We start from the raw sequence: 13,874 nt of genomic DNA on the forward strand, positions 1-13,874 counted from the left end.
GTAGTCACGTTACACCAGTCTGGCTCCGACCCAGATTAGACAAACACTGGAAGGTGTGCAATGCTTGAGGTCTCCTGTCCCCCAGAGAAGCCTCTGCCTTGAAAGAAGCAATTTAGACCACATGGTTTACTTGTTCGTAGACTGTGCTCCATGGGCACAGGATTTGCTATAAACCCAGATCCTAGAATAAATATCATCACATTGAGCTATAAATTCTGGTTTCTGGGCACCACGATTTACTTACCAATTATGTTTAATGGTAAATTACTTACCATTAATAAGCTTTGAGATTGTTCCCACGTGTTTGCTGCGATAAATAATGATATAAAACAGACCAGACTTTGCGCACAGCTTCATACACAACTTTTCATGGTGGGCTTGCTGGGTCAAGGAGCAGGCAATTAACTTTTGCCAAATCATCGTCCGAAAATCAGTTGTGCTGGGAACATAATTTACTCACTCATTCGTTTTATTATCTGTCTTCCCCACTAGAACATAAACTCCTCCGGAATAGGGGTTTTGCCTGTTTTGTTCAGTGCCGTGAGCCCAGCTCCCAGAACAAATATTTGTTGAGCAAATGACGTGGGTGGTAGCGAGAGCTTTTGCTAAAATTGATGGGATAAGATACAGAGGTTAAATATACTGTTTAAAGTTACGCAGTTAGTGTGGTCGGCAGAATAATGGCCCCAAGGATGTCCACTTGCTAATCTCCAGAACCTGGGAGTACGTTCCCTTACGGGGCACAGGAGCCTCTGCAGGTGCGATCAAGTTAAGGCTCTTGACGCAGGGAGATACCCCGGATTATCCGGTGAGCCCGGGGTAATCACGTGGGTCCTTTCAAGCGGGTCAGAAGGAGGCGTGGCAATGGGGGCAGAGGTCAGAGGGAGAGGTTGGACGCTGCTATTCCGCAGGCTTTGCAGGTGGAGGAGGGGCCACAAGCCAAGGGACGCAGGCGCCTCCAGGAGCTGGAAAAGGCAGGAGACCTTGTGCCCTGGAGCCTCCAGGAGGGACCAGCCCTGCTGACGCCTTGATTCTAGGGCTTCTGACTTCAGAAGTGTGAGCGGTCGTGGGAATGTGTTGCAGCGGCGGCAGTAGGAAGTCAATCCACGTAACCATGGAAGAATGAAAATAAACATGTAAGTCCCAAGCGCGAGCTGTGCAGAGGCGGGAAGGAGAGGGGAGGGAGCGGAGGCGGCTGAAGGTGCCTCTCTCCTCTCAGGGGGCCCGGTGGGGTCGAGTCAGCAGCTGCACGCGGGTTGTTTCGTTTCAGCTGCGCGTAGGGACTGAGCCCCTAGAGAAGGATGGAAAGCAAACACAGCATCCGCCCCCGACGCTGAGGCGGCGGGCGGGGCTGCGTGACCTCCGCGAACGCACCTGTGCAACCCGCTCTTGCACGGCACTCCGTTAAGGTGCGCGGACGCTCCTGGCGTCGGCGTCCCCCCCCCCCGCCCCCCCTGCCCCCCCAACCCCGGGAGGTGCAGCCGGCGGTCGGAGTCGGAGCAGCGACGCAGCGCCCGGCGCAGGTGCGCGCGGAGAGGGGCGTGGGCCACACCCCGTTCTCTCCTGGGGACCCACTTAGGTCCTCACTCGGCCCCCATGCGTGCGGCGCCGCCTGGCCGCGGGCTAGACGGGTGCTTCTCTGCTAAACATTCTGGGATGTTCACGCACGTGTTATGAGCCTTCTGTATGCCTTGCAGATCTCTGTGTGTGCGGGGCGCAGCTCTGGCCGGGAGCCGAGGCCTGAGCACTTTGAGGGGCTCCGCACCCCACAAGACGTGGCTTCTCCGCTGTGTCCCTGCTCCTGGAGCCTCAGCTGCCTCATCGGGTCCATGGGGGTTGACAAGGACCCTTGCCAATACAAGCTTCAGGTTTCAGGGCTCCCGTGGAGATCACTCCTCTTGGACCTGCCCCCAATGGGTATTGAGGGGCTCGGCTCCCCTGGGTCCAGTGTTGGGAGTGCTCTGAAGGCAGGGGGAGGTGAGGACCACAGACTGAGGCCTTGCCACCAGCTCCCGCCCTTTCTGGCTGTCACCTGGGGGGATAAGTCCCTCCCTGGGTCCCAGTCTGCTCACCTGCCCAGCAGGTATACTGGCTGCTGGGCTTTCCTGCCTTCCTATGGGGCTGAGGGTCAAATGAAGGAATTGCAGTCCTGACATCCCAGCGGGGTCTGCGGTGGACTGAGGAACTGAGGGCTGAATGTGTGCTAGTATCTCTCCGTCCCGTCCACACACTGGGCCGCTTAAACCACAGAAGGAATCTGTCTTCAGCCACCCTAACTGGAGACATTCTCGAAAGGGAATCCTACAGAGTGCTGTTTAGGGCAGCCAAGTCGACAAAGCCTGTCTCAGGAATCCAAGTTCATTTAACATTTGAAAAAATCAGTCACCGTATTAATAGATTAAGTAAGGAAAACCACATGACCATCTCAGTAGAAACAGAAAAACTGTTTGAAAAAATCAATATCCAATCAGATTTTTAAAAAAATCTTAGAAAACTAGGAAAAAAGGGAACTTCCTCTGTCTGATAAAGGCCACCGCTAACGCTGTATTTAATGGTGGAAGACCATTAAATTCCTCAGACCAGAAAGAGACAGCAGGTCCACTTCCACCACTTTAGCCCACTTTGTGATGGAGGTTCTATCCAGTGCAGTAAAGCAAGAATAAGAAACAAAATGCGTTGAGGTTGGAAAAGAAGAAGTAAAACCATCTTTATCTGCAGACGACATGATTGCCTATGTGGAAAACCCAATGGAATATACAGAATAGCTACTAGAACTATTAAGTGAGTTTAGCAAGGTTGCAGGATACAAATCAATAAACAAAAGTCAATTTCTCTATACTAGCAACAACCAGAAATTGAAATAAAAAATCAACACCATTTATAGTAGAACACAAAATATTAAACTTAGGGATAAATCTAAGAGGCTAAAAACTGCAAAACATTTTTAAACAAATCAAAGGAGACCTAAATAAACAGAGAGTCTCTGTTCCTTGCTTGGAAGACATCATTGTTATGATGTCAGTTGTCCCCAGATTGATCCATAGATTCAAGGCAATCTCATTCAAATTCCCAGCAACCTTTTTCATAGACATTGGCTGGTTCTAACGCTCATGTGGAAATGCAACAGGACTGGAACAGTCGAAACAGCTCTGAAGAATGAAACCGCGGGCCTAAAGCTGCCTGGTTCTAAGCATTCTTTCATGCACTCATTTGCCATCCTTATATCTTCCTTGGTGCAATATCTGTTCAACTCTTTGTCCTTCTTTTAAACATTGAGATGTTTGTTTTCTTTACTACTTTGAGTTTTGAGCAGAGGGGCAGCTCTGGGTGACGTGTCCAAACCTGCGGTGGAAGCTCTAGGCCTGCCTTGTGGGCTCCCTGGTAGTCAGCCGCCAGAGGACAGGCCTCGATCGATCGTTAAAGCCCCATCGGGGGACAGACAGGAGAGATGTGAGCCCCCCGTGGTGCAGGCGAGGCTGTGAAGCTGACCACCTTTTTGGGCGGAAGGAGCGGCAACAGGGAGGGACGCGGTCGGTCTGGCCACGGGCGCTAGAGACACAAATGTGGACAACTCTTTACCCAACATCTCCCGTATGAGTCTTTTTTTTTTTTTTTTTTTTGAGAACAGCACACAGGCAGCGGGCTGGGGGCCACCACAGGCCTGAGTACAAAGGCCTGGATTTGGTTCCCATCTGCCACTCCTGAGATATGTCACCCGGGGCTGTGGAAGCCACGGTCTGTAAGGGGAGTGATGGCGGTGTCTGCCCAAAGTTGTTCTAAGGGTTGATTGAGCCACGTGACAGCCTGAGCTACTGTTACCTTCTTTTACTGTTTGATTTTTTAAAACAATGACCTGACATCTATAGTGTGTGCCTGTGTGTCACACACGTGTGCGTCTGTGTGTCACACACGTGTGCATTGTGTGCGAATATGTATGTGTACCTATGTGTGTGTGTGTGTGCCTTGCGTGCCTGTGTGCCTGCACGTGTGTGTCTGTGTGTGTGGAGGGGAGGCCCCCCCACAAGGCCCCCGACTGTAAGAGGTGCAGCTCTGAGAGAGAGGTTTCCTCACAAAGAACGTGGCAGGTCTCGCTCTGGGGAGAGACCCGGGAAGCACAGGCCAGAGCACGAGGAGACCGGTCACAGCCGGGACGAAGGGCACTCGGGCCGGGCCGCGAGCAGGGAGAAGCTCGGGGAACCTTTGTCCTGGGAGCCTCGCTCTCCCTCCGGGCCAAGCTCTGTCCAGGGAGTGTGGCTTAATTTTTGATGCTGGAAAGTGAGTTAACGTCTTCCTTACAGAGTCCAGCTAATACGTGTAGGAGGAGTGAGAGCAAAGCGGGTCAGCCCCAGAGCAGGGCGGCACGGCTGCCCCACGACGGACCTTGAAAGCAGCAGCCCTGGTCTTTCCCCAGCTGTGGACACGCCCACACGGGGAGTGGGGAGCTGGGGAAGGGAGGCAGGAGCTCTTCTGTACGTCCCACCTGATCTCAGAGTGAAGGGCTTGTGCGCGAGCTCTCAACTGGAAGCAGGCACTGGGTGTGCTGTGAGTTCCGCGTGTGCCTGGCGCCCCTTGTTCTGGTCTCTCCCGGGGCCTCGCATTGCAGGGACGAGCAGGGGCGTTAATGCAGTGCGCGGTCCCGACGGCGCACTTGCTGCTTCGTCTTCGGGGCAGCACGGAGGGCCTGTGTGAGCCCTGAGGTGGTCGTGGCTCTGAACCGAGGACCGACAGCACCAAAGAGCGGGCCTCTCCCATAAAGTCCAGGCCTCGGCCGGGGGCCACGAGGCACCGGCCTGGGCTGAGGACACACCTCCAGGGTAGCCAGCAAAACACCACGGGCTGGGCTTAACTTAACAGACCTGATCCATCCCCACTCCTGAGGCTGCAAGTCCAAGATCGAGGTGCTGGCAGATTCGACCCCAGCTCGTGGTGGCCACCTTCTCGCTGAGTCCTGGCGCGGAGGGGAGCGCGGGCTCTGGTCTCCTTTTGTGAGGGTGCTGCTTCCATCGTGGGCCTCACCCTAGGACCTCCTCCATCCCTGATGACCCGCACAGCCGATGCCACCACACTGGGGGTTCAGCATCTGCGTTTTGGGGGGACACCATCTGTCCGTAGCACTGGCCAGGACACGTCTCCGAATCTTGGCTGCCCCAAGCCTGCTGCTGCTCTACCCTTCCCCGTCTCAGAAAACGGCCCCAAACTGAGAAGCCGTTTGAGTCTTCTGCTTCCTTCACTCTTCCCTGTAGGCTCTGCCTCCGAAATCTGTCCTCCGTCCCTCACTTTCGCCTCCTCTCCCCGCATCCGCCTCTGCCACCCAGCGTCCATTCTCCACCCAGCAGACATTGAACCTTTTAAACCATCTCTCTGAGTAGCCCACGCCCCTCTTAGCACCCCCTACCTCGCCAGGGCCCACAGGCTCCTGATGGTCCTACCCACCCGCCCCGTGCTGTTTGTGTGACGCCCTGGGGTCCCGCTGAAGCGGGACCTCCCCGTTGGCAGGGGCCAGAGGAGCCCACTCTGTCTCTCACCCTCCCGGCCCGCTTTCTCGAGGTGTTCATCCCCACGTGAGAGTCCTCTTTACTGCATCCTGTATCGACTGACCTTGGTCTTCTGGAACGTCTGCTCCACCGGGGGACGGGGACCCACCACAGTGCCTCACCCGCACCTCCAATGTCCACAAGGCTCTGAAAATGGACATTCTGCCCATAGCCATTTGCCAGAAAACCCTGAACTGACCTGGACTCACGTGGTGGCCAAACCTGATGGGAATGGCTGGAGCCATTGTGGTCTGAACTTACCCTGTGGTCTGAATGTTCTCAAGGGCCGTAAGGCATGTTGATGTGTTTGATTATGGGGGGCTATCCTCCAACCCTGGAGAGCGTTACAGACACAGAGTGTACGCACCGTCACAGCTTCCAAAACTAGGCATCGTCCAAGTTCAAAACCATCTGGCCCCTGGGATCCCAGGTCTCTCCGCTTTCATCCCCTGCTCCCTGGTCCTCGTGCTCCGGGCAGGATGCTTTGTTCTACCAGGAGAAGCACAGAATTAAATCTGTCGCATTTCACGGACTGTACTACTCTTGTAGTTCAGAGAGAGAAAGGAGATGATGACGCAAGTGTAGCCCAATGTTAACAACGGGTCGCTCTGGGTGAAGAGAGTGAGTGTCTCTGGACTGTCCTCCCTCCCGCACGTTCTTCTGCAGGTTTGGAACTGTTTCCACATAAAGAGTTAGAAGCCCACCCATGTCCTGTGTCACTCCTGCCTGCCCCTCAGCACCTCCCGTTTAATCTCAGCTTGTTGTCTTATTACCATTAATATCTTGTTCCACGGACTCCCAGGTTTCCTAGAATCTTATTGAGATGGCTTTGCAAATGCTGTCTGAAATTTACATTTTGTTTTTGTAGTCGGTCATTTCAACAGATATGCTCTTCCTCTGTGAGTATAGTTCTTTGCCAGCTTTCTTAATTTCTTTGGTCCTCTGTCTTCCCTGATCTTTGCAGAGGCCCCACTTACCTCGTTTACTGAAACACGAAGCCCCCAGGCTGTTGCTCAGGGGTGAACGGTGAATGGGTTGCCCTATCTCGCAACCATTTCTTGGCACGTCCTTGCTTCCAGGAGCCCCTGCTGTCCCGGGGGGTGGGTCTCCTGATCCTGTGGTCTGACTGTCCTTCCGTGAAGGAGTGTATTCCTACAGCTCGGAGCAGCCTGCTGGGCTTCCCTTGCCAGCTGGACACCCATCGCCCAGAACGCAGGCTGGAGACATGGCGCGGGAGCCTCTGATGGGCCTTGAGCAATAGTTCTAATTCCAGCACTGTCGAAACTTTTCTGTGTTTCACAAGCATTGCCTCTGTGATGTCTGCACAGGGGAGATTGTGCCATGAGTTACTGAAGTGTTGCTGTCAACTCTAGTGCTGAAGTGAATTTATTTATAAGCAGAAAAGGAGGGAGGGAGGGAGCAGAAAAGTAGGCGGAGGCTGCTGCGAACCGAGAGACTGGGTGACAGGGTTGTGGCTCTGTCTGAAAACACCGTGTCTGTGAGCGGGTTCCTTTCCTTAGACTCGCCCTGACCCTTTCTTGCTCACCACTCGCCACGCACCCATCACTCGCAGGGTTAATGTGGCACCGAGGCACCCCGTCTGGTTTCACACCCAGGGAAGCAGGGTCCAGCCGGACAACATCTCAGCGGGCCTTTGGGGGTGGCTTGCGCTCCCCCCAGGCAGGTGGGAAGAGGAGCGGGTATTGGTCCCGTCTTCCCAGGGCCGGAGAGCCTCACACGCTGGGGCAGGGACCCTGGGCGTCCTGGAGGTGAGCTCCGGGGACCCTGAGAGGGAAGAGACCGATGGGAAGAGCTGACACGGGACCAGGGAGCCGCGTGCCTGCGCCCTCAGGGCGGGAGCTGACTCTGCGCAGCGCCAGCTCCGGTGGGGGTGGGGGGGGGGACCTCCATCTGGGGCCTCGGGCTGCGGGTTCGCCCCCCCACCCCGTGCGGGTGTGACCCCGCATGGACGGGCGGCCGGGCCTGTGCCCTGGGCCAACAGAGGCACAGAGCGATTCGGCACCTTGAGCCCAGGAGCCCGGCATCAGAGCCTGTGTTCAAAGCCCCAGGGGCCAAGGGACCTCCTCCAAGGGTCTCCCCGCAGCCGAGACGCCCTCATTCTTACCCACCCCCGGGTGCTCTCGGTCCCTCCACAAGGACCCTTCTCTCCCACCCCAGCTCAAGCCCCACCGTCCTGCTCACCTCCTCACGGGGTCCCCTCACCCCTCAGTGCTTCTCGCTGGAGGTCCTAAAACGGCGGAGCAAGCCCTCTGTGGCAGCCCCTTGCCCACAGAAGCACGTCCCGGAGAGCAGTCGCTTCCCTCGCCAAGGTCGTGACTTTGGCCATGTGCTTGAACCAAGTGTGTTATCATGCACTTAACCTTGGTTTTCAAATCAACTCCCTACTTAAACATACTTACTTAAAAGGAAATGCCGTAGGTCTCCCATACATGGAACACCAGTGCTTTCCTCATAGACCTTAAAATAAATAGAAAACGATTAAAATTTAAAACACTCATCCAAGGACCACCTACAATCAGGAACACTTCCTCCTAGTACCATTCGAAATCACACGTTCATCTGCGATTGTTTGTGGGACCCGCTGTGAACGTTCAACCTTTCAAGGAAGAGGGGAAGCAAAGTAAGTAGCATGAGGAGACAAAAAACATACTGAAGAGGGTTAAAAGGGTTAGGAAGGGAGGTGCCTCTGAAATGACCACCTGCAGGACCACAGGAAGATGGCAGCCGTCGCCCCGCCTTTTCACTGGCAGCTTCTCCAGAGTCACTGATTTGGGTTTCCGTCAGAGTTTTCAGTGGGCAGTCTTTTCATTTGTTTACCTCACTTGTTTGTCTCTCATCGTAGATGTCAGCTCCCTTCCGGCAGGGGCTTTTCTGTTTTTATTTCTCTTTTTTCACAGCTATAGATGAAAATTTGCTGCCGGGATGAATGTGGCGAGTTTTGTTTTTTTTCCTCTGTTGAGGAGAACTTGGAAGGGTTGCAGCCAAAGCTGCTCTAGTCCATTTCTAAAGAGACGATCTGTTTGTATTTATTGACACAGTGAAGTTTTGAAATTTTTTCTGGTCAAACCCATTACCTTTTCCTTATTGTTTTAATCTTTGGTTTCGTGTTTATTAAGTTCTCCCTCACCCCCAAGATTACATAAATATTCACTGAAATCTGCTTCCAGTGTTTTCATGGTTTCATTTTACATTTGAATCTTTAATCCATCTAGAACACGGAACAGGAATCTAATTCTATTTAATTTCAACGGGTTGGCGATTTGCCCAAACTGTTAATTGACAAAGGCCCGTGCTTTCTCCACTGATTTGAAAGGTCATCTTTTCATGTATCAAATGTTTATATAACTTCAGGCTGCCATGTAGACTTTCTATTGTTTTCCATTCCATTCTTGCATCAGGAGTTCAGTGTTTAAAGGACTGTAGCCTTCGTCTCTGATAATCCCATCCCCCACCCTCTTGCTTTCCTTTTCAAATATTTCTGCTAGAAAAGGGACATTTTCAAAATATTATGTCTTTCTATCCAGAGACACGTCTTTCTCTCCATCGACTCAATGACTTTTATTTCTCAGGTGAGAGCTGGAGCCTCCTGTCCTGTGTGTGTTTCCTTGTTTAGTTTATTCCTGGGATTCCTAATTTCTCATTGAATTGTGAATGGGATCTTTTTTCCAATATATTTTGTTACAGTTATTTTAGGGCGTTTGGCAAGCCACAGGTTTTGTATATTTATTTTGTAACTGGCCACCGAACTGAATTCTCTTTTCAGCTGGAACAGCTTCCCCGCCCCCGTGGCTTCCCTAGGAGGTGGCAGCCCAGGCAGCAAAGGCTGAATCCCGGCACTCGCCCCGGATGGCTCCGGCTTGGCGTGGGGAAGGAGGCACTTTACCCTCCATCAGCATCCGGGGATCCATCTCCAAGCAAAATATTTTTTCCGTGAAGGAGCTTCTTTTACGTCAGTTGGTATTTTGGTCAGGACTTACAGAGTGTACTCTGCAACAAGTTCAAAACACACCGCTTTCTAAAACCAGGCCTTTTCCAGCAAGATCAACAACAAACGTGTTACTTTTCTCACACCTCGGACATGCAGGGAAATGTGTGCTCAGGGAGCTGGCCGAGCGCCCGCCTGGGGAAAGTGCCAGGCGGGATGAATGCGCTGGGGCAGGGGCTCCGCTGGTTCTTGTTTGCCAGGCTCTGAAGAGCTGCTAAGAGTCCCTCCAAACCCCACGGGTGCCCAGGGCCTTGGAGGGAGCTGGCCGCCTTTCCCCAGAGGATGGAGGGGTGTCTGCAAGGCAGAGCCCCGTGGGTTTACCCGCTGGGTGCACCACCCGCTGTGTTCTGTTTCCAGCCTCACGCCCGCCCGCGTGGGCACCAGGAGGGAGGTGCCGTTCTGCCCTCTTTAAGAAGAGGGGCTGCAGGTTCTTATGTTAAGTATTTGCTCCAGGCCTTGTAGACAGTCAGGGACAGAACCTGGGTTTGAACCCAGTTTAAATTGGCGATTCTCAAACATTTTGGACTGGGATCCCTTTTTAAATTAATTTTAATTAGAATGGAGCAATGTTGAAGCGCAAGGATACACAGCACACGTCCCATGGGCTGTCGGAGCTGCGACCGCACGACAGCACGTCACCCTGAAGACGCTGCTGCACCCTCAGGAGAGGTGAGAGAGGAAAACACCCCCCGGCACTATCACGGGCATGGTTTCACCCCAAGACCCCCTGAAAGGGTCTTGGGGGCCCAGAGCTCTCTGGACCAGCGTCGAGAACCACCGCTGTAAACTACAGAGCAGCAGGTCTCTGCGGGCACAAATGGAGGTGACTCAGCTTCTCCCTGGGAGGACGGGTCCAGACAAGTCCATCGTGATAAGGAGACGGGGAGGAGGAAGGAGAGGGTGAGGTGGAGACCAGGGGGCCAGCGCGTTTGCCGAGTGGAGTGACTGCTGCCACTGCCCCCGGGGACACCAGGCCCACCCCTGCCCACCGACGCTGAGCGGAGTGACGTGACTGCCCGCGGTCACACTGCGAGCGCTCAGGCCTAGGAGAAAGGCTGCCCGGTCACAGTGACCTGCTGCAATGGCGCAGTGATCCGCCCAGGTCTTCCAGCCCAGGACAGGCCCCCGCCCGGTGCGTGGCCGACGCCTGGCTGGCTGAGCGGGACCCGTAGGCCCCCCTGTTCCAGCACCTCCCCCGTCAATCACAGAACCTCTAGGCATCGTTCTGGCTACTCCGGGGGTCACGGGGCCTCAGGTGGATGGCAGCCTGCAGCGGACAGGTGGACACATGACTCTTCTCTGCCTGTTGAAGATGGTCCTCTGCCATCCACCGCCTGCCTGCGGCGTGATGCTAAGGCCCATCCAGCGCCCCCCGCGGAAGCCTTTCTTCACGTAGCTCCTGTGCCAGCCGCTCTCCCAGCCCCCAGCTCCCCCCGGCCGTCCTCAGACACACAGCAGAGCCTGCAGCCTCGGCGGCCTGGCCCTGGCCAGGGCCAGCAGGACTGGGCACTGTGTTGCCTACGCCACGTCATCCCTGCTCAGCGCTGGGACGAGGCCACAGCCGTCCCAGCCATGCTGGCCGTGCCCTCAGCCAGAGCCCCCTCGCCTCCCCACCACCTCCCTGACCGCCTGGAGCCGAGTCAGATTCAGCTGCTTCTCGCCCGTGCTCTCTGCCACTGTGTCCAGTGGGGCCATGACATCCCACGCGTCAGAGTGTCCCGCCAGCTGAGCGACCACTGCCTATTGGCCGAGCACAGGTGGGGTTCGGGCCCCGTTCTTGGGGAAGGCACAGCTCAGCTGGGGAGGTGAGATCCTCCCCAAAGCAAACGGGACAGCACACCCAGGGCCAAGAGGAGTGGCAGGGGCATAGGGGGCTTTGGAGGAGGGCGGCACTCAGCTGAGGGAGATGTGGGCATCAGGCAAGCAAAAGCTCCCCTCAGTGGGCCAGGGCTTTGCAAAGGCTGTTGCTGCTGTGACGATGCTACCGGGCACGAGCGCCTTCATCTCTGAGGCTCAGTCTCCCCATCTGTAGAATGGGAGTGAGGATGAAACCCATAGCGGGCCTGCGGGGGCAAGACTACCTGTACTTAGGCTGCCCAAAGGCCCCTTGGCCGCCTCTGACCGTCACTGCCCCCTGGGCTCAGGGCACCGTGGTGCCGTGTCCGAACACACCCACGAGGCCACCTGTGAGCAGCCGGCGGGCTCCCGGGAAGCAGCTCACGTGCTCCTCGCCTCCAGCGCTGGTCCTGCGCCCAGCCAAGCGGAGCCTCTTTCTCCCTCCGTTTAATCACTAACTCTCCGCTCCGTCCTCCCTCCCCCGCTCGAGGGAGTGTTATGAATGGAATGTACCGATTCCGGCCTGAGCGCGCGCAGGAATGCGCCCGACCTCCCCCGGACGCGGCGCTCCGCCCAGAGCCGTGCCGGATGCTGCGCCGCCCGCAGGGGGAGGGCACGGGGGTGCCGCGGGGGGGTGGGGGGGCGGTGGTGGTGCTGAGCGCGTCTTGGGGGCGACGTCCAGAGGGGCGCTGGCCTCCGGGGCGGCGGGGGCACGCGCACCTCAGCCCAGGGCGTGCGCACGGGCGAGGGCGCGCGCACACACCAGAATGCACCGACACACTAAGGGGAACACACGGCCTTTGTGCACAAGCAGGCACTGCAGGTGGGACACAGTGGTCTATACCATCCACACCATGCTCTCCACAAACAAATACACATAGTAGGGGTGTTTGCACACACAGAGACATGCATTCATAGGCAAGATGCTTGCATACATGTGCACATATGCATTGCAGTGGAGTGCACAGACAGAGAACCTTCAAACACACTTGGAGGGAGGCCCTGGGTGAGCAGCCTGTCTCCTTAGTGGACAAGCCAAAGGCAAAGGGCCCTGAAGTCCTGGGCACAGAAAACCACGTCCGGCTCCCGCAGGGCGAGGGGCACCCTTGATTCCTCTCTGGCCCAGCCCGGCCCCTGCCCTGCTGGCCTGGCCTTTGGGGCCTGAGGCCTCCCGGGAAGAGCTGCACAAGGGGGTGTTGGGGGCCAGGCTTCTTCCTCAGGGGCTCCCGCTAACTGAGGTTTTTGTGTTTGTGCCTTTGTGCTTGTGTCCAACCGTGACAGGAGGGCTTAAGGAGTGGCAGCCGCTGCCCGGGGAAACGGAGCTCCAGTAGGGCCCCTGGGCCTGACCCCGCAGCTCGGGCCCTCCCCACCAGCCTCTCGCTGCCATGGTTGTCAGCCAACCCTCCGGTCCCTGTGGGCTCCGGCACTTCCGTGGGCAAGCTCCCTCTGGACGCCATGTTCTCCCACGGGACATGGGGTAAACAACCTCGTGGCCCCATGGGAACCGGGCATCCTGCCAAAACTTTCATTCATTTGTCCATCCATTCATCCACCCATCCAGGAATTAACTTGCTGAGTGCCTGTCATGCCGGGCACCGCAGGGACCCCTGTCACTCAGGACACCCCAGTCCCCATCCCCACCCCCCTGCAAGCATCCAGCTCACAGATACGCTCTGTTTGGCCTTGCTATGATTTTCAAAGTTTTGATTTCCTATAAAACCCAGGTTTCTTTTTGGAAAACTGGGACATTCTGACGTCAGGCCTGCCCAGCTGCGTGCTTCTGACAGCCACCCTCCCATCCGCCTCCCGCTGGCTGTGCTCAACTTGGGGCTGCTTGACCCCCCCAGTCGGCCTTTGTTTTTGGCCCGCAGGGTGTCTGTGGCGGGGCCCCCAGCCTGGGCAGGGGCAGCCCCCAGTGCCTGGAGGGACTGGATTAACTCCCCTAACTTGGAACTCTGGGCATATGTGTGTTTTAAATGTGAGGCAGGCAGGGAATCCAAGTGTTTTGGGAGAAAGGCCAATCGGGATCACGAGGTGGCAAGCCTTGGATTCTTCATAAACGACCGTAGCTTGAAACATCTCGGGCGCTGCGGCTGCGCTTACGTGAAGCCAAGCGGAGCCCTGCCCGCTTCTGTCCGAGATGCCCCTCGGAGGAACACCCGCTGCTGCACGGCCAGGCTTCGGGATGGGGGTGGGGTCCACTCCCAGCGGCTCTGATCCCACCGAGCCCTGGGCCACCTCCTGTCTCAGAGTCTTTGATGACACATCCCCGCATTTCTGACTTGTAGTTTGTGTCGTCCTTTGCTTTCGTTGGTGGACGTCCGGTTGCAGGCTGAGGTCCAGAGCCCAAGTGAGTGACCCAGACACGTCCTCCAGCCCCGAGGCATGCCCCTGCCAGTTCAGGCCCAGCACCTGCACGTCCACTCCTGGGTGGTCTGTTTGTTCTGATAATGAGAACACAGTGCAAGGTGCAACAGGACGTTTGGACAGTTGCACAG

At 56.1% G+C, this 13,874-nt stretch overlaps 1 protein-coding gene and 1 long non-coding RNA gene across 2 annotated transcripts in view; one reads left to right on the forward strand and one right to left on the reverse strand.

Annotated features, from left to right (window-relative positions):
• The first annotated feature begins 983 nt into the window (after positions 1-983).
• The window catches only part of ALDH1L1 (aldehyde dehydrogenase 1 family member L1), a 97,121-nt gene continuing 84,230 nt past the window's right edge, over positions 984-13,874 (forward strand). Inside the window, exon 1 of the mRNA XM_068559333.1 lies at positions 984-1,136. Within this exon, the coding sequence (XP_068415434.1) occupies positions 1,123-1,136 (14 nt within the window). The 5' untranslated portion in view covers positions 984-1,122. The remainder of the gene's footprint in view (positions 1,137-13,874) is intronic.
• On the reverse strand, positions 2,910-6,876 carry LOC137774187 (uncharacterized). The gene is made up of 3 exons (XR_011075785.1): positions 6,512-6,876; positions 5,902-6,023; positions 2,910-5,080 (listed from the first exon to the last, which is right to left on the reverse strand). It is a non-coding gene; the product is annotated as an uncharacterized lncRNA (long non-coding RNA).

Source organism: Eschrichtius robustus, chromosome 12 (genome assembly GCF_028021215.1).
Source record: "Eschrichtius robustus isolate mEscRob2 chromosome 12, mEscRob2.pri, whole genome shotgun sequence".
NCBI classification, from domain to species: Eukaryota; Metazoa; Chordata; class Mammalia; order Artiodactyla; family Eschrichtiidae; genus Eschrichtius; species Eschrichtius robustus.